The sequence below is a fragment of the Terrapene carolina genome, unplaced genomic scaffold (genome assembly GCF_002925995.2).
Source record: "Terrapene carolina triunguis isolate 2854851 unplaced genomic scaffold, T_m_triunguis-2.0 Scaffold179, whole genome shotgun sequence".
In the NCBI taxonomy this organism is placed as follows: domain Eukaryota; kingdom Metazoa; phylum Chordata; order Testudines; family Emydidae; genus Terrapene; species Terrapene triunguis.
Window position 1 is genome coordinate 3198066 of NW_020664530.1, and position 27051 is coordinate 3225116.

Consider the following 27051-nt stretch of genomic DNA (forward strand, 5'->3'; position numbering starts at 1 on the left):
CACTTACAATGTTGTCCAATAATATGCCCTTAAGAGGAAAATTCATAATTCATAAAATCCAGCAATATTTCCCATTGAATTGTGTATCCTCTAAATGAGCTGACAGATCTGTGCAAATGCAAAACAGTATCACAAACAATCATAAGCAAGAAATGTGGTTCCACCTCCATCTTCAATATATTCATAGATTATTAATGTCTAAGAAGAACTACAGAGGCACCAGAGAGAATCTGGTCATAGAATCATAGAAATGTAGGGCTGGAAGGAACCTGGAGAGGTCATCTTGTCCAGCCTCCTGTGCCGAGGCAGGATCAAGTACACCTAGACCATCCCTGACAGATGTTTGTCCAAACTGTTCTTTAAAAACCTCCAATGATGGGGATTTCACAACCTCCCTTGGAAGCCTGTTCCACAGCTTAATTTCCCTTATAGTTTAAAAAGTTTTTCCTTAGATCTAACCAAAATCTCTCTTGCTGCAGATTAAGCCCATTACTTCTTGTCCTACCTTTAGTGGACAAGGAGAACAATTCATCACAGTCCTCATTATAACAGCCGCTAACATATTGGAAAACTGGTATCAGGTCCTCCCGCCCCTCTCAGTCTTCTTTTCCCAAGACTGAACATACCCAGTTTTTTTTAATCTTTCCTCATAGGTCAAATTTTGTAAACCTTTTATCATTTTTGTTGCTCTCCTCTGGACTCTCTCCAATTTGTCCACATCTTTACTAAAGTGTGGCATGCAGAAATTGGACATAGAACTCCAGCTGAGGCCTCACCAGTGCCACGAAGAGTGGGACAATTACCTTTGTGTGTCTTACATACAACAGCCCTCTTAATATACCCCAGAATAATATTAACCTTTTTTACAATTGCATCATATTACTGACATCTTCAATTTGTGATCCACTATAACCCCCAGATCCTTTTCAGCAGTACTACCAGCTAGCCGGTTAATTCTTATTTTGTATTTTGCATTTAACTTTTCTTTCTTTCTGCCACAGCAGTACGAAACAGTGAACCTGAGCCAAAGCAATGATTAAAAAATATTGTTAATGTTTTTTAACCTCAAAATTTTGACTGACCTTGGAATGTTTTACTTGTTGGTTTTCAGTTCCCGAGATGCCCAGTTTAGTCCTCTGAAAACATAACCTTCAGTCAGACAGAAATGCAAACAAGAAGAGCATGACTTGCCAAACAATTGAGAAAAGAGCACTTGTGTGCACAGCTTTGTTTATGTAAGCTGCTAAATCAAGTCATGCTTTGGATTAGGTTTTTTCTCTCCATTCTCACTTCTTGAAAGATCTACTTAAAAAAAAAAGTATTCCTCCCACCTTCCTAGTACTTTTTTCAATGTATATCTATGTGATACTAAACAATTCATATCGGGTGGTATTTATCCCATGTGCAGAGGCCAGCATGAAGACTATGCAACACCTAAAGGCCACAAAATAGTCCTTTTATTGTCCCTGCACAGAGGGGTGGATATCACCCATTTAGAAAAAATGTTCAGGTTCATTTAAAATGTCTTGACAGATGAGAAGGTAAACTATATCAAAATGACTGTTGTACCAAATCTCAGAAGTTTATATTGGGATAAACTATGGAGTATATAATTCATTTATATAGTACTACTGTTTCTTAGATATAATTTTCATATTGTTGCTCATTTAGTTCTGATAAGTGAGGGCCTGTTCCTGCAAACAATCACACATGTGAATAGTTCTATTGAACTCATTGGGACTATTCATGCGAGTAATATTACTCTCATGAGTATGTGTTTGCAGATTGGGATCTAAATGTATCAGTGTGTGAATATACTTTATTTTCTGACCTTTTAAAAAAATCCTTGGACATCACAATTGATTTCTTTCTTTCATGACCCTGGAAAATATGAGATGATCAAAAGGAAATATTATGTTTATTGCATGTCTAACATGCCCCAGTCTAGCAAAATACACCTCAGTGCAAATGCTTTTTTTCTATTGAAATTTTGTATTGGGAAATGACACATAGTGAATGGAGAAGTTGATAGTGATGAGTATAAGTCAGCAATTAGGAAATGCAGACAATTGATAAGGGAAGCTAAAGGTATCAGTGAGAAATCTGTGTCCAGAAAGATTATGGACAATAAGAAGAAAATATTTGAATATATCAGGAACAAACAAAATCCTAACAATGGTATGGGTCCAATACTAGACAAGGATGACAAAATTGTCTATCACAGGGGCCAGCAACCTTCGGCACTTGGCCCATCAGTGTAATCCACTGGCGGGCCGCCAGACATTTTGTTTATGTTGACCGTCCATGTGCCGAAGGTTGCCGACCCCGGTCTATCATGATGCAGAGAAGGCAGAAGCATTCATTAAATATTTCTGTTCTGTATGTAGAAAGAAGCAGGATGATGTATTCATATTTTACAGAGATAATGAAATACCTTCATTCCACCAATAACTAGAGAGGATGTTAAACAGCAACTAAAAAAGTTAAACTTTTTAGAATCTGTGGGACCACATAACTTTGCACACAAGAGTATTCAAAGAATTATCTGAGAAGCTCTTGGAATCATTAATGTTAATTTTTAACAAATCTTGGAACACTGGGGAAGTTCCAGATGATTGTGGGGGGAAGCCTAATGTTGTGCCTATATTTGAGGGTAAACACGATGAGACGAATAACTATTGGCTGGTTTGTCTGACACTGATCTTGGGAAGGCTGTTATGGGATGCAATGAGTGAAGAATTGAAGGAAGATGTCATAATTAATGCAAATAAAAATGGTTTTATGAAAATTAGATCTTGTCAAACAAGCTTGGCATCATTTTTGATGAGATTACATCCTTGGTTGACAAAGGTAACTCTGTTGTCCTAATATACTTAGTCAAATGCATGACAGAAGTCTTAGACCCACATAATATTTGATAAGAAAAAAAAAGGCCTATCCAAAATCAATGTAGCATATCTTTAATGGATTTAAAAACTGGTTTAACTGATAGATATGTAAAAGTAATTGTAAATGGGTAATTGTCATCCAGTGGGGGTGTTTCTAGTAGGATCCCTCAGGGATATATTCTCAGCCCTGTATTATTCAATATCTTTATCAGTGATGTGGAAGAAAATATAAAATCAATTCAAATTTGCAGCTGACACAAAAATTGGTGAAATGCTAAATAATGATTGGGACAAGTCAATTACATAGACCAACTTAGATCGCTTGGTAAGGTGCACTCATTCAAACAGCATGAGTTGTAACACAGATAAATGGAAGGCCATACATCAAAGAAAATAAAAGGGAAATGGTAACCTAGAATGTAGTGACACTGGAAAGGACTTAGCGGTCACACTAGATAACCAGCCCAAACATGAGCTCCCAATGCAATGTGGTAGGATCATCAAGTAGGAGTAGGGTGGGGTATCACAGCATTAGCGAGACCATTTACTGGAATAATGTGTCCAGTTCTAGTATTCATATATCAGGAAGGATGTTGAAAAATTGGAAAGCATTCAGAAAAGGGCTACAAGAAAGATGTGGTTTGGAAAACATGCGTGATAGTGAGAGAGTTAAAAGTTTCCATTTATCCAAGAGAAGGTTAAAAATATGACTTGATCATGGTCTGCAAGTATTTTCATGGGGAAGATATTTCTGATAGTCAGTTCTTTAATCTAGTAGAAAATGGCATAATAAAAGCCTGGGTTTGGAAGCTGAAGCTAAACAAATTCAGACTAGAAATAAGATGCAAACTTTTAACAGTGAGTGTAACTAAGCAATGGAACACCTTACCTAGGGATGTGATGGATTCTTCACCACTTGAGATGTCTAAATCAAGTCTGGATGTCTTTCTAAAAGATATGCTAGAGCTCAAATAGAAGTTATGGGCTACATGCAGAAATTACTGAGTACGGTTCTAAGGCCTGTGTTGTTCAAGAGGTTAGACTAGATTATTATAATGGTCCCTTCTAGCCTTAAAATCTATGGCTAGGTCTACACTACAGCGGTGTTCCGACCTAAGATACGCAACTTCAGCTACGTGAATACCGTAGCTGAAGTTGCGTATTTTAGGTCGGCTTACCTGGTGGTGAGGACGGGGGAAAGCCAACCGCTGCCGTGCTGCCGCCGACTCCGCTGCCGCCTCTTGTCGAGGTGGATTTCCGGAGTCGACGGCAGAGCGATCAGGGATCGATTTTACCGCGTCCTCACGAGACGCGGTAAGTCGATCCCCGATAAACCGATTGCTACCCGCCGGATCGGCGGGTAGTGAAGACATAGCCTATGACTCACTTCACTCCGATTCCCGGTATGTCTCTGGAGGAAGGTGAAGGAGCTAGATGGTGTGTGGAACATGCTCCTGCCACTGCGTTGAATACCATTCCAAGGGCTGAAGCCATTTAAGGGGGAGTAGATACCATTCTGAAGATCAAAGGAGAAGTGGCCCGGTGGCCCAACCTGCTAGCAGCTCCACTTCCAGTGGGCCATCCTGCTAGCAGCTCAACTCCACCATCTGCTCTATTTGTCTGTCAGTGGGCCCACGTCTCCCAGTTTTTTCAGCTCATATTTAAAGACCTCCAGTCAGCAGATTGATTCCCCATGCACATATCTTCCTCCTGTGCTTTCCATGGCTTGATCCAGAAAGAGATGGTAAAGGATTTATTTTCTTTGCTGTGACAATGTCCCAGTTTTTAGCACCAGCTGGCAAACTACTCTGTTGTGCCCTGAGCATAAAGTCAGCAACAGAGCAATTCCCTTCTCACTTGCCACTGACACACTTCAAGCAAATACAATCTTTTAAAATTAAAACAGGAGCAGTTCAGGTTCCTGAAGAAAAAACCACTATTGTCTAAAATGTATAGATGGGGTTGAGAAGGAGAGAGTTATTCCCACATTCAAATCAGCGGTGTGCAAGAAACATGCTGATCCTGGCCAAAAGTCAAGCCCAACAGGGCCCACTTTTTAAAGATTCTGTCTATTAAACAAGCTCAAATGATCATATAATGTAGCTCTTGCTTCTTCAGACTTCCCCTGTACATTTGTCACCGCAATATTTCATAATTGCTACTTTTTTCATGGGATTAATAATCATGTTTTATGTAACCCGTAAATGTAAATACAGGTTCCTGGCAGTCAGCTGGAGAGTCACTAGAATAACTGAACTACAGAGATTTACATTTCATTTTGTTGAGCTCAGAATTTGCTATTAAAATGAGGGGCAACATAACCATCCTTATGAGCTGCATTCATTTTTTGTTTAATAAGCAATTACTGTTTACAGATATTCCACTGAGGAAGTACTCTTTTTATTAACACAAAACACATATAAGATTACAGTAATTTCTTCCATAGTTTTTCATTTCCGTGAAAAGGAGCTCCCTTGTGGCTGGTTTCGTACTTTACTGGTAAAATTTTTTTGACCGATAGTTTCCTAATGAAGGCATGTAATTGATTCTCAGTTGATGACGACAGCAGGAATAACAGTTATTAAGTCGGTTTTCTGTTCAAGAATCATTGGAGACAGCTATCTCACCATTTTCCTTCTTCCAGCAGATTTTTAAAAGCATCACCAGTGAAGATCCGGTCCAGGGTCAAGGAAGTCGGAGACTGATCAGTTTTTCACTCTCAGGTATGTCTTTGGTTGAATGCATAAAGCTATGAGACCAGAGGGTAGGACTGGAGATTTTTGAACCATGAAACAACCCCAATAGACCGTTTAGACTTAGCTTTGAAACTTTGAGGGCCAAAGGTTTAAAGAAGAGAGGCACAGGTTCACCTGGAAAACATGCATACAGGTGTATCTGTAATTGAAAGCAATTTTACGTCTGTAAAGTGGGGGTAATAATACTGACCTCCTTTGTAAAGCTGATTGAGAGCTACAGATAAAAAATGCTAAATAAGAATGAAGTATTATTAATTGCATGTGCAAAAGGGCAGTAAGGTGTCCAGCTATCCATTTGTACTTGCAGTTACTTAAACTTACATGCATAATTGTGGCAACTGCCTATACAGGCCCCAGTTCAGGAAAGCATCCCTTTTCATGATAGCACGTACCCACGTGATTAACTTTATGCTTATCCTTAAAGTCTGTTGAAGTCAATGGGACTTCAGCACATCCTTAACTTTAAGCACGTTTCAGCGCTTCTCTGAATCGGGCCCTCAGATGTGCGTAAACAGGAGCTTGTGCATGCTTGTCCTTTGAGCTCACAGAGGCTTCTACTTTTCTAAATTTGCCCTTAGATATTAGTACGCCTTCATCTTGACTATCATTCCTGTTTAAAAATTATTAGTAGTAGAGTGTTGTGGTAGTGTCTAAGAATCCCAGTCATGGACCAGTACCCCATTGTGCTAGGTGCTGTACAAATCCAGAACAAAAAGACAGCCCCTGCCCCAAAAAGCTTGCAGTCTAAGTAAAACTATAAAGAAAACAAAACAGGACTCTACATTTTAGAGGAATTAAGTAATGTAAGTAGATAAATAAAAAAAAATACCATAAAACTAACATCCTGGAGCCAAATCCCAGAAACTGCCATACTGGATCAGCCCATCTAGCCCAACGTATCCTGCCTGCTGCAGTAGATAGTACTAGATGCTTTAGAGAAACCCTATAGTGGACAATTATGGACTACCTTCCCACAGGGAAAGATTCTTCCTAATCCCATGTAGTTTGTGGTTTATATGTCCCTTATTTTGTATCCTATCTGGGTAGATTTTTAAATGTTTATCCAATCCATGAACATTTACTCAGGCTAACTTTCATTTAAGTCAGTGAGAGTTTGCCTGAGAAAGTACTGAATGAAAACTGAATAATAATCATTGAGTTCAGCGGAAGTTAGCCTGACCAAATGTTCCCAGATAGGATAAACACTTATAACAGATACAAACTCTCATGTTTCAGGACATTAGCCAACCACTAACTATTTGAGATCAGAAAGAAATGGGAATTTGAGTTACTTCAGTGGGAATTTTTCTCAGTATTCACTTATTTAGGGGATCAAAATTTGGTCCTATGAGAGGTTACCTCAAGCCTTAACCATTCAACAATAACACCAACAGTTATGGCTTTTGTGGCTTTTTAATCTTTTATGTGATTATATTAGTATAATTATTGAATGTTTTAAAAATTTAAAAGAAATATTAGGGGCCTATTTAATTAGACTTAATATAATCTATTTTAAAACTCCAACGCAACTCTGTAATTAGCTTTCAAAATAAAATAAACATGACTTTTCCACCTCTCTGAGAGGAATGTCACACTTCAGATTATAGACAGCTGTAAGTGTCTGAGTGCTTTGTCATGTTGGATGCAGAAAGACGACATGCACTCAGGTTCTCATAATGAAACAGCCACTTCATTAGAAGGCAGTTCATGGTCCAGTGACTGCATAACATATTTGCTGAAGGCACTTTGGCCTGTTCTGCTGGTTGATGGATAGATTTTACTGTCACGAGGTTTGTGTGAGATTCCACCTCTATTTTTCCTTTCTTAATTTCAGCCTATCACTCCTAGTTATAAGTCTGTGCATCACGTTCAATAATTTTTCTCAAGCTTTAATCTTTGCACACTTTGATACTTATACACTGTTTACAGGGTTTTCTATGGCACCAATGACCATAATATTTAGCATCTCACAAACATTAATGAATTTATCCTCATAACCGCCTTGTGAGGTAGAGAAGTATTATTACCCCCATTTTACAGAGATTAAGGACCAGATACTCAGACGGTATAAATCAGCACAATTTATTGATAATCAATAAAAATTGTTTACACTCCTAAAACACTTAGGGCACTTATGAAAATTTTAGCCAGAAGCGGCAAAATTGGCAGATGATACAAAATTACACAAGATAGTTAAGTCCAAAGCTGACTGCAAAGAGTTACAAAGGGATCTCACAAAACTGGGTGACTGGACAACAAAATGGCAATTGAAATTCAGTGTTGATCAGAGCAAAGTAATGCACACACTGGAAAACATAATCCCAACTATACCTACAAAATGGTGGGCTCTAAACTAGCTGTTACCACTCAAGAAAGAGATCTTGGAGTCATTGTGGATAGTTCTCTGAACACATCCATTCAGTGTACAGCAGCAGTCAAAAAAGCTAACAGTGTTAGAAACCATTATGAAAGGGATAGATTAATAAGGTATAAAATATCATAATTCCACTATATAAATCCATAGTACACCCACATCTTGAATACTGTGTGCTGCTCTGGTCTCCCCAGCTCAAACAAAATATATTAGAATTGGAAAAGTTTCAGAAAAGGGCAACAAAAATGATGAGGGTTATGGAACAGCTTCCATAAGAGGAGAGATTAATAAGACTGGGACTATTCATTTTAAAATAGAGACATTTAATGGGGGATATGATAGAGGTGTATAGAACCATGAATGGTGTGGAGAAAGTGAACAAAGAAGTGTTATTTACCCCTTCATATAACACAAGAACCAGCGGTCACCCAATTAAATTAATAGGCAGCAGGTTTAAACAAAGAAAAGGAAGTACTTCTTGACACAGTGCACACTCAGCCTGTGGAACTCATTGTCAGCAGATGTTGTGAAGGCCAAAAGTGTAACTGAGTTAAAAAAAGAATTAGATAAGTTTATGGAGGCTAGGTGCATCAATGGCTATTACCCAAGATACTCAGGGATGCAACCCCATGCTCTGGGTGTCCCTCAACCTCTGACTGCCAGAAGCTGGGAGTGAACGACAGGGGATGGATCACTTGTTATTTTCTCTGTTCTGTTCATTCTCTCTGAAGCATCTGACACTGGCCACTGTCACAAGACAGTATAGTAAACTAGATGGACCATTGGTCTGACCCAGTATGGCCATTACTAAGTTCTTATGTAATCAAATGCTTAACCAAAATCCATGTATACTACAGTTTGAGATTTTCAGAACAGTCTTTGTATGAGATTTGGGTGACCAATTTTAGTGGGAATTAGGTATCCAAATCCCTTAGGCACCTATGAAAAATCTCAGCCTATATTTACTATATTTCATTTATTCACTAATTTTGTAACACACACACACACCCCTCCCAACCCCAATCAAACTAAGCTGTTAGGATGTATTCTTTATAAACGCAAGCTGTTTACTGCTCAGGAGTCTATTACCTTTCCACAGTTTCTGCTGGGATGGAAGTGACTTTCCATCACCTCCAAAACAGGTTTGTGCTTCCAAGGCACAGCCCAAGATTCATAGACTGTAAGGCCAGAAGGGACTGTTAAATTATCTAGACTTCTGTATAACAGAGTCCAGAGAATTTCACTCAGGTACCCTGTGCTGAGCCCAATAACTTGTATTTGACTAAAATGTTTTCCAGAAAGCCACCCAGTCTTGATTTGAAGACCTCCAGAGATGGTAGTTTGTTCCAGTGGTTAATCAGCCTCACTGTTAGAATATTCAGACTAATTGTTCCACTTTCTCTTGTATTTTTTTCTCACTGAAGACAATTAAAAAGTTCTGTCTTGCAGCCATTTCTGAATAATTAATTTATTCTCATTTCATTTATTAATAGACCTGCATTTTCATTAGTGCTACTTCTGCCTCTTCCCCTATATAAATAAAAAGCTCTTCTAATTCTCCTTAGTGCCCTTGGCTATCATGAATTCATTTACCCCTCCCCCCCCCCCTTTTTTTTTCCTGTTCTTAATATTTTCCCTGCAAGCCTGCTATCACTGGATTCTTGTTTGCTTACCTCTCCACTTTTCTACTTTTTAAAATCTCAGGTCTTTAAATGCCTCCTTGTGCAGCCACTCTGGCCAATTCTTATTTCATGGATTTTTGTTTTTTAAGAGGAACTGGAGTCTGTTCATAGATTCATAGATTTTGAGGCCAGATGGGACCATTATAACAATTTAGTCTGACCTCTTGCATAACACAGGCCATAGAGCCTGACCCAGTAGTTCTTGCATACCCCGTTGGCCCTTATATATAGGATCTTTTAGGATTCCTTTGCCTTATTCTGCACCCTTGGATTTTAATACTTTCTGTCACTTTACCTTCCTCATAAGATTTCCTAATGCCTTAATATTTGCTCTCTTGACATCAACAATACAGCTGCACCACTGAATCCTTTCCTTACTATGCTGAGTTCAAGAACCTCATACCTGCACTCAGAGCTTGTCTATACAGCAAGCTAATGTATGGCAAGTTGAGGTGGGAATGTACAGCACACAGACTTATTGCACACTAACTAGCCAGGTGGACCCTGAGACTGCGCACTAAACATTTCCTAGTGTGGTTTGGTCTACTGCTGTTTGAAATACTGTAACCCACACACCTCCTGGGTGTTGTGTTCTGTCCCATCTAGTGGCACGGAGACCACTTAGAGAAAGAGGTTAATGAATCTGCTCTACAGCCTTAGCTAACAACCAAATGGCTTTTAGCTCATGCAGTAGAGGCTCATGCACTAAGCTCCAGAGGTCCCAGGTCTGTTGGCATTACAATTCCAATAGATCAAAGTGCACTGCAGAACTTTTAGTGTATGGTGGCAGGGTCCACACGGCAAGTTAGAGTGTGCCACAGTAACATGGGATTAGGAAAATGCACACTAATTCTGCTCAAGCTAGAGTGTTAAAAATAGCAGTGTGGCCACAACAGCACGAGCAGTGGTTCAGGCTAGTCGCCTGAGTATGTACCGAGGGGGTTGGGTGGGATTATACTCGGGCTGCTATCCCAAGTTGCCACCCATGCTGCCGCTGCCACACTGTCATATTTTAGTCTGCTAGCGCCAGTAGCTCTACTGCGTGTCTGTTTAGAAGGGCACTTCCCAGCATGGATAACTGATTTGTAGACATACCCTAAGTGCGTAGCAAGCTTGCGTGCTGTAGATTTACACTCTGGCTTGCTACACGCGAAGTCTCTATGTAGTCAAGCCACAGCAAATCTGCTAAACTTTTACAAATGTTCTGTGTTTGCTCAGCTGAGAGGCAAGACCCTCACAGAGGCTTTTGAATCGTTAAAAAGCAGAGTCAGGGCTCAAATATGTTTTTCAAATTAAAAATGGTGGTGTTAAGGATTAGAATTCCAAACTATGGTCTCATGGACTGACAAATGACCATGGTGACAGCAAGTTGATTCTGTTATTGCCTACACAGGATATCATATTATGTACTGTGACAGACCCAGACCAGTGGGGTACAGGAGTCTGGTAGAGGGCAAATATACTGGTCACTGGATGAGTAGTTTTCTGTTCCCTGAGTGACCAGAGAAGGGGCTGCACTAGAGTAATCAGGAACCTGCTAGAACCAGTTAAGGCAGGCAGGCTAATTAGGACACCTGGAGCCAATTAAGAAGAAGCTGCTAGAATCAATTAAGGCAGGCTAATCCGGGCACCTGGGTTTTAAAAGGAGCTCACTTCAGTTTGTGGTGTGAGTGTGAGGAGCTGGGAGCAAGAGGTGCAAGGAGCTGAGAGGGTGTGCTGCTGGAGGACTGAGGAGCACAAGCGTTATCAGACACCAGGAGGAAGGTCCTGTGGTGGGAATAAGGAAGGTGTTTGGAAGAGGCCATGGGGAAGCAGCCCAGGGAGTTGTAGCTGTCATGCAGCTGTTACAGGAGGCACTATAGACAGCTGCAGTCCGCAGGGCCCTGGGCTGGAACCCGGAGTAGAGGGCGGGCCCGGGTTCCCCCCAAACCTCCCAATTGACCTGGACTGTGGGTTCTTCTAGAGGGGAAGGTCTCTGGGCTGTTCCCCAACCCACATGGTGAATCTCTGAGGCAAGAAAATCTGCCAATAAGCGCAGGACCCACCAAGATAGAGGAGGAACTTTGTCACAGTACCCAATGGGCAAAAGTTATCACTGTCAATTAAGAATTCAATTGATTATGAATTTTTTCCATTAATTTAAAAAAAAAAAGTATCCAGAGGTGAGAAGAGCATGATTTCCCTCTCTCCCCTATTACCATTCTCCCCTGCCTGACTACCTAAGCTTTTCACCTTTGCTACCCTCTCCTCTCCCCACAGTATCTTACTGATTCCTTCTTCTCCTTTTACTTACCTGCTTTTCCTGCATGTGTTTAATCTCTGATGAACTATTAGCAGCTTCATCCATGCTTTGGGATCATTCATTCTCCAGAATTGTTTGTATAACTACTAGGGTGATCCCTTTAAAGAATTGTGGCAGTTGAGAGCTGGATACTGGGGCAGTTCTGGGCCATGCCAATTCGCATTGCCTGGCTCAGCAATCTTCCTCAGAGCTGGAATTTTCTTTTCCACAAATAGCTTTGTAATTTCCTGAGAGAGAATGACTCCAAGGGGTGGAGAAATGTAGTCCCTAAGGAGAGCTTTAATGAATTATAGGTTGAATTATAGTACATACTGTTCCATTGACCTGGCCATGCTTGTGCAGAATCTTTGAAGTGGTGTTAACTAGTTTATAATTTCCAATTGTAAATGAAAGTATATAGAATTGAAAGACTCTGTTTGTTCTCCCTCTCTACCTGGATTCCCTCCTGCTTCCCCCTGTCATTTTCCCAAGTCTTGGCCTGATATTTTCAAATTGATTGATGTGCATAATGTCTTTTATAGAAAAGTACGATTTATGAATAACCATAAACTAGCATATGGTATATTAATGTAACTTCTAATGGGTTGAATAATTTTTTTAAAAAAAGCATAGATGAGTTATTGTTAACTTCATTTCTCCAGACTCCCAACAAATGCATAAGAACATAAGAATGGCCATACTGGGTCAGACCAATGGTCCATCTAGCTCAGTCTCCTGTCTTCCAACAGCGGCCAATGCCAGGTGTTTCAGAGGGATTGAACAGAACAGACAATCATTGAGTGACTCATCATCTGCTGTCTGCTCCTAGCTTCTGGCAGTCAGAGGCTAGGGACAACCAGAGCATGGGGTTGGATCCCTGACCATCTTGGCTAATAGCCATTGATGGGCCTATCCTCCACGAATTTATCTCATTCTTTTTTGAACCCTGTTATAGTTTTGGCCTTCACAATATCCCCAGCAACGAATTCCACAGGTTAACTGTGTGTTGTGTGAAGTACATCCTTTTGTTTGTTTTAAACCTGCTGCCTATTAATTTTATTGGATGACCCCTGGGTCTTGTGTTATGTGAAGAAGTAAATAACACTTCCTTATTTACTTTCTCCACACCATTCCCGATTTTATTGACCTCTGTCATATCCCCTCTTAGTGGTCTCTTTTGCAAGCTGAAAAGTCACAATTTTTTTTTAAATTTTTACTAGTATGGAAGCTGTTCCTTACCCTTAATCATTTTTGCTGCCCTTTTCTGTACCTTTTCCAGTTCTAAATGTCTCTTTTGAGATGGGGTAACCAGAACTGCACATAGTATTCAAAGTTGGGCGTACCATGGATTTATATAGTGACATTATCCCTTTCCTAATGGTTCCTAGCATTTTGTTTGCTTGTTTTACTGCTGCTTCAGATTGAGCAGATATTTTCAGAGAACTATCTACAATTACTTCAACATCTCTTTCTTGAGTGGTAACAGCTAATTTAGAACCCATTATTTTGTATGTATAGTTGGGATTATATTTTCCAGTATGCACTACTTTACATTCATCAACATTGAATTTTGTCTGCCATTTTGTTGCCCAGTCAGCTTTGGACTTAACAATCTTGAGTAGTTTTTATCACCTGTATATTTTGCCACCTCACTGTTTACCTCTTTTTCCAGATCATTGATGAATATGTTGAACAGCACCGGTCCCAGTACAGATCCCTGGGGGACACCACTATTTACCTCTCTTCTTTCTGAAAACTGGCCATTTATTCCTACCCTTTGTTTCCTATCTTTCAACCAGTTACTGATCCATGAGAGGACCTTCCCTCTTATCCCATAACTGCTTACTTTGCTTAATAGCCTTTGATTAAGGACCTTATCAAAAGCTTTCTGAAAGTCCAAGTACTGTATGCACTGAATCACCTTTGTCCACATGTTTGTTGACCCCCTGAAAGAATTCTGATAGATTGATGGGGCACGATTTCCCTTTGGAAAACCAGTGTTTACTCTTTCTCAACAAATCGTGTTCATCTATGTGTCTCATAATTCTGTTCTTTATTATAGTTTCAACCAATTTGCCTGATACTGAAGTTAGGCCTGTAACTGCCAAATGCATTATAAAACTGCACTGTACTGCGGTATAATCTAAGCCTTCTGTAATTCATTGATTTAACCAAAGGATTAGACCCAATTATTCCTAAACCATCACTTAATAAATATTCAGTGAGAATATTTTCAGAACCATTCTGATTAGAGGGAAATATTTCCATTTGGGAAAGCATAATGGATTTGGATACTGTGCTTCTACAGATATGATAGAAAGGACCACCAAGTGCTAACACACTAGTAGGAACGTGCCTGAGTTTTTGGATTGTTTCCTGAGCCTTTTATAGGAAAATTACACTTCTCACAAATATTGCATGTCCCATTGCAAATAAAATAGGAATCTGTCAGGTATCTATCAGTGCCCAGATAATTTTCTGCAGATCTTCCCTACTGTATTTTTTGATGACTGTAAGAACTTTGTGGGGAGATGTGATAATAATGTTGGAATATATGTCCCGTAAACAGCTGATTGTGCAACCCTTATTTACATGAATATCATATGGAAGTCATGGGGACTACATGCATAAGGATTATCTATTTATCAAGGTTGTGATATGGCTCCCATCATTAAGCACTTACATGAGTGAGGATTGCAGGATCAGGCCCTGACACAGCCATGAAGACTGCTCAGGACTATAAATAGAGAGGATCAGGGAAACAATGTTTTCTGCCCATCATACATGTTACATAAGTCTTATATAAGAAGCAAAAAAGTGCTCAGATTGATGTGCTGTCAGATCAAAGGTAGGGTCTGGTCCTCAAATTATTAAGGTGCCTTCATTCTATCTTGTGTCAGCCACTGCTTCTCTCACAGACTTAGTTGGATTCACTGTATCATTCCTCCATGCTTCCATTAACCTAGTGCAGGGTTCATATAATAGTAAGGAAAAAGAACTCTTCAAAATTGTAGGACTGATTCTCCATTCCATTCCACTGCTTTTGTGGTGGTTTGAAGCCATGAATTTTAGTGCAGTTACACCACTATAAAACTGGCATACCAGAGGAAGAACCAGGCCCTGTATTTGGTGAGAGTTAAAATATAGTTAACCTAATAGTCGGTACTTCCACAGCAAAGAGAGAAATAGCATCACACACACAAAGACAAGGTGCAGTTGTTCACCGAACCCAATCCCAGGCCTACAACCCCTCTGTGACCTTTGCATGGAATGTTGGGGCCACTAGTGCCATGTAAACAGACCCTCTGACTATTGCAACTTCCCAACATTGACACAAGCGCCTCTTCCCTTCTGTTAATGGTTTATAAGCTCTCCCTGTTTAATGCTGACTCAGGGAAGCATGGAGTACCACAGAACAACTTCTTTTTTCATGTGGAAATAGCAACATTTACAAGTTGATAGAAAGGTCTGAAATCCATTACAGGGCTTCAGGCGACGCAGAGTGCAACTTTGCTATACATCCTGGGAATGTAAAGATTGGGCACTGATTCGCAATGAGCTCAATGGTTTGGAGGTCTCTGTATTTGCACTGTGTTGAATCCTTGCTACTCCGTTTGCGCATCAAGTGCACACATCTTCCATGTAATGCCCTAATACAGTTGGTTGTCCACTATCTTAGGCAGAGTAGGAAATCAGGTGGTTCAATGATGAGATCATCTATGATATGCTTGGTAAATGCCAGGGTCTGCCCACTGCATCTGCCAGGTGTCTTCTCGGTTGAAGTTGGATGACAGACTTGCTTCTCCAGCTGCCCAGAATGGTTGGCGGGACATAAGGCAAGTGTGAGACAGGTGAACAAGGTTGTCATGGAGCAGGAGCTTTTGGTTAGCGAGAGCTTTCTTGTACTCGCACATCATAGCCATCTCTAACTGTATGGTTGGAGGAGGGATGTTTTTGAGGACTGGAAGCCAAGGCAGCAAAGTGGATTTCAGGGTGCCAGTTACAAGTCTGATAGCCGCATTTAGCAGGATAGCGATGAGGTCTGTGTATAAGTTTCTTCCCTAGAAAGCTGTGCAGTACTTGGCTGTGGAATAAACTAAAGCCACTGTTGCCATTCATAGTATTCGAGCAGCGCAACCCCAGCTAGAACATGCTTGCTTTTGGAAGATATTATTGTGACTCTTTGTTTTATGGGTCACCTGTTTCAGATGTTGATAGATAAGGTTGCAATGAAGAGTGACTTCTAGGTTGCCGGGGTTAGGATTGTGGGCGATTGCCTTGCCATAGAAGTTTATGTTCAGCATCCTCTTAGCTTCAGAATTGCTGAGATGGGAAGCTGACAACACCATTTTTGATGGATTGGGTTTGAGTTGCCAGTACCGAAAATAGTTTTCCATCTTCTTCTGATCAGCATTAAGGGTGTCTTCAGTTTTGCTGGATGTTGCGGCCTGTGTCGTTAGTGACAGATCATCAGTATAAATGAGCTTATGTATAAGTTAAAAAGGGATGGTGCAAGTACTGATCCTTGTGGAAGGCCATTGTGCAACCTCCACTTTTTACAAACCTGATTTACTAGATGGACACGGAACTTTCTTCTTTGAAGGCATTGACCTAGTGAGTTGAAATGTCTGGCTGGATTGAAGCAGGTTGGATAGCTTCAGCTCTAGGCCCTTGTGCCAGACAGTGCCATAGGCTGATGACAAGCCGATAAAAGCTGCGGCCATTTTAATCTTCCACTGAAAGCTGGCCTCAATATGTGTGCCACAGAACTAACTTATGTGCACTAAAACTTCAGAATTACCACTGCTGAACAAAGGGCTTTTAAAAAAAGATTTTTTTTTCCATGTTGAAGTGCCATGTCATGCAACTTTCCCCAATACATGACATTGAGAAACAAACTATCCCATATAGTGCCTGGCTGAATTGTTCCACTTGTACTTGGACAAGTATCTGGAAGATTATTAATGAAAGCTGATTTGTTTTTTTAAATACTGAGTACTATGGTCTCCATAGTTTATTCCAGGTAATAGAATTAGACGGGAGGGTCATTATAGTTACCTGCTCATAAAGAACAATGAGCAGGTAACTGTAATATCGAGATATTTTCATTCCTATCTGTCAATAACCCATATCATTGGATAACAACACGGGCAATCTTTTCTCTAAGGGAAAAATGTAGAAACATATACAGCAATAAATATTTCTGTTTGAGTCTTTTGAGGAGACATCAGAGAAAACAAAATCAGTTCTCAGAGGCTTTTCTCATACTTTCTCATCCTGTGTCTTACATTACTAGCCTCATTCTGTTGTTCTGCTCCGGCCCTGTCCTCACATCCCTTTTTCAATCATGGTTTGGGCTTTCCTGGAATGTACTGCTGACAGTGCAGTATTCACTGCAAAACCAGTTGATCATAATGGACTTCAGCAGAATTGGGGCCAGACTTCATTTGAAAGGTGTTTTGTACATAAGAACCTCACACTCAGGAGGGGCAGTCTATACAAGCTTCACATTTTTTAAACCTTTGTACAACATAAGGTTTACAGTCTGAACCAAAACATTTTATTTGTGTAATGGTGCTACTAAGAGCATGCACACACTCTCACAGAAGTACTTTCTAACGGAGTCTTCTTTCTCTTAACCTGTTTTGTATTTGATTAAGAGTATTTGACAGATGTGAGAATGGGATTATTAAAATACAGCATGTTTATAATGCTCACATGTGCGACACCTTTTGAAATCTCTGCCTGATGAGCTGAGTATCCCAGGTGCAGAGGAGCACACAGTTCAGCCAGAGATATCCCTTAGGGATACATTTATTAAAGGGAGAACTCTATATCCTATTAAAGGGAAAAGGAAAGAAGTTGGTAAAGTACAGACAGGCGCTAGTGAGGAACAGTCCAACAAAATAGTCACATTTAAATATAACACATGAAGGCAAGCAATAAATATTGACAAAATGTACAAGCACTATATACAAATGCTAGAAGTCTAAATACTAAGATGGATGAACTAGATAGAGTGCCTGGTATTAAATGGGAATATTAATATAATAGGCATCACGAAAACTTGGTGGAATGAAGATAATCAAATGGATGTGGTAAAACCAGGCAGCAGGTTTAATACAAACAAGATAAAGTACTTCTTCACAGAATTAACCTGTGGAACTCATTCCTATAGGATGTTGTGAAGGCCAAAAGTATAACTGGGTTCAAAAAAGAACTAGATAAGTTCATGGAGGATAGGTCCATCAATGGCTATTAGTCAAGATGGTCAGGGATGCAACTCCATGCTCAGGGCAGCCCTAAACCTCTGACTGTCAGAAGGGGGAGGGGAAGATGGGTAGATCTCTCCAAAATTGCCCTGTTCAGTAACCCCCTGAAGCTCCATGGCCACTATCTGACACAGGATACTGGGCTAGATGGACCATTGGTCTGACCCACAATGGCAATTATGTTCTTAAAAACAACCACAACAAAATTTACTCTTTCACTTGGGACTATCTTTATTGGGTTTTATCATAAACTGTCTAGTGAAGCAAAATATTTTTGCCTAGCTCTGTAGAGTTTCTGATTCTTAGCCCCTACTTTTTGACACAGCTGTACTTTGACATACACTTTGTGTTCATTTGCAAAGCATTCCATTAGGAGTTCCAATCCATCCAGCATATCCTCTTATTGACCCAATTGTACCATTGTTAATGGGTTTTAATTGGTCTCATCTAACCTATTGGCTCAGCTGTCTCATCAGGTTTCTGTTAAAGTATTAAAACTGTGTGATAATGAACATGTGTCAGATTATGACTTTTAAACAATCCTCAAAGAGAAATTACACTTAAAAAATATTTAGAAAGAGTCTCCAAAATTGGTTGAATCTAAAATCTTCCCTAACATTTTACATCTCTTTAAGACAGTGACAGAAAGAAAGAAGCAAAACTGCTATTTATTGCCTTTGTTTCAATATGAAATAGAGTTTTAAATGAAAGGGGATGAAACTCTATACAAATAGCAGTTGAAATAAAGAATCACACACTGAAGTCATTACAAGCAAGTGGTTTCACGTTCCAAAGGAAGCTAGAAATGCATCTGGAAAAAAGAGATTCAACGGGTACAGGCACTAGCTGCTAAGGAGTCCTGAACTAATGAGATACAAAACAATCTACAGGTATTTCATGGGCTTCAAAAAGACAAGCAATAATGGGCTATGTGGCCTTCTTCAGGACCTTATGGGTAAATTTGAAAAGAGGCACTTGGGGGTTCCATCTGCATGACTCACAGTAAAGCCCCTGGGAGTTGTGTAGCTAAAAATCCTGCTCTAAGCTTTGAAATGGTAGGCAGGTACTTTCCTAGGTTTGCTTAGAAGAAGCTCCATCAGTACAAAGAAGCAGACTTATTTAAAGTGGGGAAAAAAGCTCCCATTAAGCAGCAATATTTTAAAAACCATATGGTATCATACAGCCAAAACTTCCAAGTCCAGTTGACCAAATGTGGGTGCCTGAAGCCATATTTAGATGAATGTTAGATTTAGGAACCAAATTTTGTGTTTGAAAATTTGGACTGTATTATATACTATACAAAAATAAAAAACAATGCATTGCATAATAAAATATTGCAATAAAATTAATGTTGAACAATGATGCTTTTATTGTAAAAAAAACAATAAAGCATTATATTCTAACATACAGGATTCAAATGAGTTCCAGCTTATCCGTGCAAGAGAGCATCACAAATATTTACAAGGAATATTTCATATAAGGAATATTGTGCATTTCACCTACTGCAGCTTAACTGAATGTATCAAATAGAATTAAGTGAATCTTGACAAATTTAGCTTCTCCTTTTGCCTGTGGAGTATCTTTGAGCAGATCATGATTTTCCTGAATTTGTTCATTAGTCAAATTCAGAATTTTTTTTCCTCAATCAGTTGATCAGGAGTGTTTGAAATTAAACTTGGTTGTGATTGGTTAGATAATTCACATGGTATTAGTTCTGTTCACAAGTGCTTTAAGTGTGAGTATTTCCATGTGCAAATCTAAAATTCAGTTTCCACAAATTCTAAAGGATGAAACTGAGGTGTTTTCAGCAGAAACTTGCCAATCATCAATTACTCAACTCTCTCTCTGCAGAAAGCACACCCAAAAGGAATGTGACCTTGACTAAGGGTAGTTCTTTTAAAAATGTAAATAAATATGCACAGAACACTTTTTGAGAGAGAATTTATTGGGAACCTTTTACAAAAGGAAAATGAATTCACAAAAGGTGACGTTTTGGCCTCATTGAAGTCAATTAAGAGTTTTGTTTCAGTGGGGTCAGGATTTCACCCAAAGAATTTAAGTGACTTGCCCTTAATCACACAAAGTCTTTGGCAAAGAAGGGAATTAGAACTCTTTTATTTTGACTCCCATTCTTGTGCCTTAATTACAAACTAATTTTTACTTGCTCCATAGATGGGAGGATTAGTGCTTGTACTTCAGTTTTAAAGTACTTTATAAATCCTAGGTGTTATTGAAATTATTTGTTATGGTTTGGTTTTATGTTACAATACAAGTAATGTAGAAATAATGTAGTAGAATTTTTCATGTTCCTCCTTTACTTTTTAATTTGTCATTAGTTCCCCGTGTAGTTCTGCTGGCTTTCCAGTGCACTAATTGGAATGTGATTGCTAATCAGAATATTCACCTTTTTGCAGATTTCCAGGCTTTGGGTCTGAAGAAAGGAATGTTCTTCAACCCAGACCCATACCTGAAGATTTCCATTCAGCCTGGAAAGCACAGCATCTTCCCAGCACTTCCTCACCATGGACAGGAGAAGAGATCCAAGATCACATGTAATACTGTGAACCCTATCTGGCAAGGAGAGGTAGGTAGCTGAGTATCTCCCATTCTCTAGACTGCTCTATTTTTTTTTACCCCTTTGTTTATAACATTTTCTTAGAACCTGGAAATAAACATGATATCTCAAATCAACAGTACATTAAAAAACAAAACAACAACAAAAACACCCTAGCTTCTTGTTTGTTACCAATCAGGGTTTTATTTTTTTAAATGTAATAGACCTTAAATCAGTCAACTTGATCAAATGTATTTTAACTACTGTTAGTGCTCAATAGAAAAATACATACCCAGAAAATTTATATGTAACCCCCTTTTCAGCCTGAGTCAAACAGCTTGCTCTATAGTCTCATTTTGTTCTAAGATTAATTTACAGTTTGGTACAATTATAGGACTGCATACAGTTTCATCTTCACTTATTTTCTCTTTTTCACAGACACATATTTTACCCATACATTTCCAGTGTATTTGAATCTGTTTATTTGTTTTGTACATCAGATTTTTGCTAACTTAAGCGCCTGCTATTTGTTTAGTACAATACCAAAATACTTATTCCCTAGTTAACGATTCTTGACCCAATCATTTCTAGCAGGCTAGCATTTTTCTTGACATGACTTCGAAAGCATCATGGGGAAGTCTGGCTCAGAAGCACTCCATAAGCCTTATAAAAAATATCTGGCCCATAGGTCAACGTGGTTAAAACTGTGATTTAACGGATTGTTCTTGTTCCATGACAATCCTAAATTTATTAATGCCAAAGACCTAATTTTCTACGAAGATGAATGTTAGATTAGTACTTTCCGTACATATTGTATTTTAAGGCATTTTTTATTGTATTTTAAAAAATCATTATTGAACATAGGCATCACCCAGCATTGAAAAATATAATTGGTTGTTTTTGAAAACTGCTGTTAGACTGATCAAAGTCTTGTAGTTATGAAAATAGAGAGAGAACATTGTGTGAGGTGCTATAGTTGCAGCATGCAATCAAAAACAGATGTGTGTGATTGAAAAATGTCAGTGGTAATGTAAATTAGAGGCAGATTTGCCCATCACCTGGAAGAAATACTCTGAAGTCAGCTGCACCTGCTTGAATGGATTCAATAGGCACCAGTGAGAACTTAATGCATTTCACCATTGCCAGCTGCTTTTAAAGTACACCTGAAACGGGCACTAAACACAAAGGGCCTGATTTACCCGTGTTCCCTATTGGGCCAATTAGTTCCATTTCAGAAAAATGGTAAAAAAAACCCAAAACAAATAAATGGATCCAAATTAAATATAAACTGGAAAATAGTTTTGGACTAATCTGTGTTAAATCCTATGCCAAAGGTGAGGGGGAAGAGATCCAAAGAACAGTGACTGCACGCTCCTGCACAGGAGATGTGTAGCATTAGGGATCACAAGGACTATGAGTATAGCCTTGATACCCCAGAGGAGTGGACAGGGACATGGCCTGAATCCTTCATTCAGTATTAACTGGTGCAGCTGGCAACACTTGGAGTGGAGGCACATGCTGTCCCTGTGCAAAGAGTGATGAAGTGGCTGTATTCATGGAGACTGAGTGGGATTTTCTGAAGCATTCAGTACAAACCTAACTCTGCTCCCACCCAAGTCAATACAGTTAAATATGATTTACTTTCGCTTTTAGACCCCTTTGCGTTACCAGAGCAGTATAAAATGGCTTTAGTGTAAATGAGACACAGGCCCTCTGAGACTGGCTGCTGCTCTGACAGTTTGTCAGCGCTCCTTCCTCCAGTCATGCCGGGACGTCCGAGTTTGCTCAGTGACATTCCATTTCAGACAGAATTTTGGAGTGATGGAGGAAAAACAATGAGATGGTCTAATTGGGGCTTGAACAAAAAACAAAACAACAACAAAAGCACAGCGGCTTCAAACTTCTTCACTCAGCCCCATAGTTCTCTTGATGGTATGAGAGCCCCCAGGCTCTCATCTTTAGTACTGTTAGAATTTCTTAGTCATGCAGGCTAATCAATTGTGGTGTCTGTCAGCATACTCCGTTCCTGCCTTCTCTGAAGACAATATGAAGACATTTAGCTGCCACAGACCAGTAATACATTCTCTGTTCCCCAGGCACCAGTGACCTGAAATCTTCATCCACTTGTCCATGTCTTAGCAATGAAAAACCAGCGTCACTTTCCACTGACTAAAAGTTATTGGGCCCGATTCTCCATTGCCTTTCACTTTGTGTAAGGAGAGCTGGAATGCTATCAAACCAGAATGGCAGCATTTTATACCAACTCTGTGTCCAGAAAATCAGGCCCACAGTACATAAAAATCAGGTGTGGGTTTTTTTTCCCCATGAAAATGTTTTAGGTCCTGAATTCATTTTAGATGGATTAGTTTTTATAAGGTGCACTGTCATTGTGTAACTGCTTTGTGTAAATAACAACCAGATGTTCCTTTTTCTTAATTGAATTACAAGTGTAATTTGGGATATTTGCTCACCTCACCTGAAAATTCAGGGGTGGGGGTTGAGTGAGGGGAAGAGGACTGTGCAGTCATTATAAATGTCTGCAGACTGGGGTCTTAAGTCTGCTCTGTTATGCCTGGCCAAACTCATAACTAACCAAGAGCAGAAATTGGCTCAACTTTTGTAGGTGCTATCCACCATAGTAAAGTCATGCAGAGTGTGAGGAAATGATTCATTCACTGCCTTACATTCATGTACCCTAATGTTCCCTGGATATATACTAGGTTGTTCCATATATTTAACCAGTACACTTAGATTTCATACAGTATAGCACCTTCCATACTTCTTATATCCCAGAGCACTGTGCTCAGTGATGAATTAAATACTGGGCATGTAATTCACCACCGCTATAGACAGCTGCAACTCTGTGAACTTGAGAGAGATTGCAACCACTGTGAATTTGGCCTTGGTACTATGCTGCTTCGCTAAGAAAATTTGATAGCCATTTTGTGATCATCATTAGCTCACACACAGACTGGTATTTCATCATGTGTTCCTGGTGCAGGCATTGTTGCTGGTGGTCCCGGTTCTGGCCTCCCAGTTCCAGAATCAGCTGCTGCTGTTGTGTCCCAAGCTGCTGGACCAGTTGCTCCTGCTGCTGGAGCTGGGCTGCCTGCTGCTGTTGTTGGCTCTCCGCTAAGAATTTAATAAGCTTCTCCATGTCCATGGTTGCCCGGGCACGTCTCCTCAGATCCCTCCTCACAGGGATCAGGGGATCTAATCCCCACTTCTGGTACCACGTGTAAAGGGGTTTGTTAGGGTCACCCCTCTCTGGGGCGGCTGGGAGCCAGGCCGCCTCACTACTGAGGTCCACTGAGTCAGGGAACTAGCCGGGTGAGGCACAAAAGTGTCAAGGGCTCAGGCCCTCAGGCAGGGGCTGAGCAAATAGTTCCAGTGTCAGGCCCGGGCCCTGGGTCAGGGCGGGGCAACACACAGTCTGGAGCTCAGACCCTCAGGCAGGGGCTGAGCAAAATAGTTCAGGAACAAGCCCAGACTCCAGATTCTGGCATCTGGGGCGAGGGGGAGACTGCCACCCGTAAGTGGGGTGGCAGGGGGGACGCAGGCCCGCCCACTCCACTGCGTCCCAGCCCGGGGCCCTAACAGCCGTAGGCAGCCTGCTGCTGTGTCAGTGGGGATCCTGGCCGCAACACACTGACATCGGCTCTGGGTGTGCTGCAGCCAGACTAGGGTTGGCTGCCCCCGGGCTACTTCCTACTTCCCCCTCTAGCAGTACCTGCGTCCGGTCGGTGTCCTCCACGGAATCAAGCACCATGGGCTCCTCAGAGTACTCGGTGAGCGGTAGGCTTGGCAGCTCCTCTGGGTCGCTTCTCTCTGGTAGACTTAACAACTTCTCCGGGGTCTGGTCGTCCTCAGGCCTTGACTGGTATGGCCAGTCCTCAGGTCGGTCACAGACTGCAGAAGTCTCCCCAGCGGGAGCTAGGCCCCCAGCGTCTGGCTTCTCCAGCGGCCAGGCAGCTTCTGAGCCCTGGGATGCGGCTTTTATACTTCCGGTCCTGCGCTTTGACCTTTGGGAGGCGGGTGCAGGCTCCAGTGGCTCCGCCCACTTTGGCATCCAGAGAGGCTCGTCCCTCTCTGGGGCGGCTGGGAGCCAGGCCGCCTCATTACACTGGCTTTAGCCAGGTGTTGAGAGTTACCTTTTAGACAATATTCATGGGATCTTCAGCTTTCATCTGAACAGCCACTAGAGAAAGGCAGAAAGGACCTTAGTTTAATTTCTCTTGCAAAGGTTGCACCCCTAGTGATGCAGCAATCTTTCTGGTCCCCTATACGTATGCTGTCACCTTTAGCTTTGAGTCCACGTCCTAATGTGAATTTTTTTCCCCAGTAGCTTCTAGCTTAGAAATAAGAATACTACAGGCAGAGATATACTTGCAGCTATGTGTCTGGTTAATGTGAGAGCTATAGCACAGCACACATGAATGGAAGTCTGGAGATATGGATTATATTCCCAATTTTGCTTTTGTGCTGATTTTGGATAACGTTTCTGGGCCTCAATTTAACCATCTATATTATTAATATTCTGATAACATTGACACATCCCAGTCAAGACACGAGCTCCATTGTGATTCACGTTGTATAAACATAAAGAGACAGTCCCTGACTGAACAGTTTACAGTCTAAACGACAGGACAGGTAAATGGTGATAGGAGAAAGAAAGTAGTGTTACCTCATTTTATAGATGGAAAATTGAGGTAAAGAGAAATTAAGGCCAAGATTTTCAAAAACAACTAATGATTTTAGGAGGCTTAAATTTGGGGTGGCCAGCAAGAGACATCATAAAGGAGTCTGATTTTTTCAGAGGATACGTGCTCAGAACTTTGTGAAAATTAGGCCCCTTTAAGGTATCTGCCTTTAAACACCCCAAAATTGAGGCACCTGAAATCACCAGCCACTTTGAAAAGCTTGGCTTAAGTGATTTGCCCCAGATCACACAGGAAACACGTAGTCAGGTCAGGAATTGAACACAGATTGGCTAAACCCCAGTTTAGTGCCTTAACCACAAACCTATTCCTTTTTAACAATGAGCAAAATTATATTTACCTACCTTTGTAAAATGCTTTAAGGTCTGCATCTGAAAAGTGGCAATAATGATTATATCTAGTGTGCCGGTGCTTGAGTGTCTCAAAAAAAAGGAGTAACTTCCTAAAAAGTGTGACACATTAGCCTTATATATGAGAAATTCCCATAGTCTACTCTGAAAACAGAATAGCTGTGTCACATTTAATGAGTGCAGGAAATATGATGTGTTTTCTGGAATAAATAATTTAAAGGGTGTAGTTAGGGGGATTTCTCTACTTAGTCTAGATTTTATGTATCTGCCACTTAATGAGCAAGTCTAAATGTAACATGGAGGGACATCATGTGTTAAATTTGAGAGCTTTTGGTTCCTAAAGTAATAAATGAATGGATAAATAAATGAATTTTCCATCTGTTTCAGAAGTAATATTGATAATATTTGTTATTCCATATTTCATTCAAGAACCATTCAGCTCAAGTTAGATAGATATGAGTGGGAAATTTCTTAATTTGATCTGCTTTGCAGTGCTTTACATGAGAGGTCACAAGCGAATGGAAATTTCTTATTAAAATATGAGAGTAGTATGCAGCATTTTTACACCTGCAGTAGGGCTCCGAGTGAAGTGAAAGAGTTTTCACACATGGGGTTGTCCAGTGAGGCATCCTATAGCCAAGGTGACATCTCTTGTCACAGCTGAAAAGCCGATTTGTGACTTGTCTTTACATGTTCTCAGAGGCATAACATGAAATGCTGCTACTGCAGTATTTTGCACTGCAGTAGCAGCATTTCATGTTATGCCTCTGAGAACAGGATTATGGGAATGATAGTCAATTATTAGTGGTAAATATGCCCAATGGCCTGTGATGGGATGTTAGATGGGGTGGGATCTGAGTTACTACAGAGAATTCTTTCCTGAGTGTCTGGCTGGTGAGTCTTGCCCACATGCTCAGGGTTTAGCTGATTGCCATATTTGGGGTCGGGAAGGAATTTTCCTCCAGGGCAGATTGGCAGAAGCCCTGGGGGGTTTTCGCCTTCCTCTGCAGCGTGGGGCACAGATCACTTGCTGGAGGATTCACTGCACCTTGAAGTCTTTAAACCACTATTTGAGGACTTTAATAGCTCAGACATAGGTCAGGGGTTTGTTAGAGGAGTGGGTGGGCGGATTCTGTGGCCTGCGTTGTGCAGGAGGTCAGACTAGACCAGCGGTGG

General features: G+C 40.5%; 1 protein-coding gene across 1 annotated transcript in view; it reads left to right on the forward strand.

Moving 5' to 3' along the window:
- Nucleotides 1–27051, forward strand: part of LOC113407004 (E3 ubiquitin-protein ligase HECW1-like) — a 373262-nt gene that overhangs the window by 220309 nt on the left and 125902 nt on the right. Inside the window, exons 5-6 of the mRNA XM_026654044.1 lie at nucleotides 5536–5611; nucleotides 20668–20837. Of these exons, the coding sequence (XP_026509829.1) occupies nucleotides 5536–5611; nucleotides 20668–20837 (246 nt within the window). The remainder of the gene's footprint in view (nucleotides 1–5535; nucleotides 5612–20667; nucleotides 20838–27051) is intronic.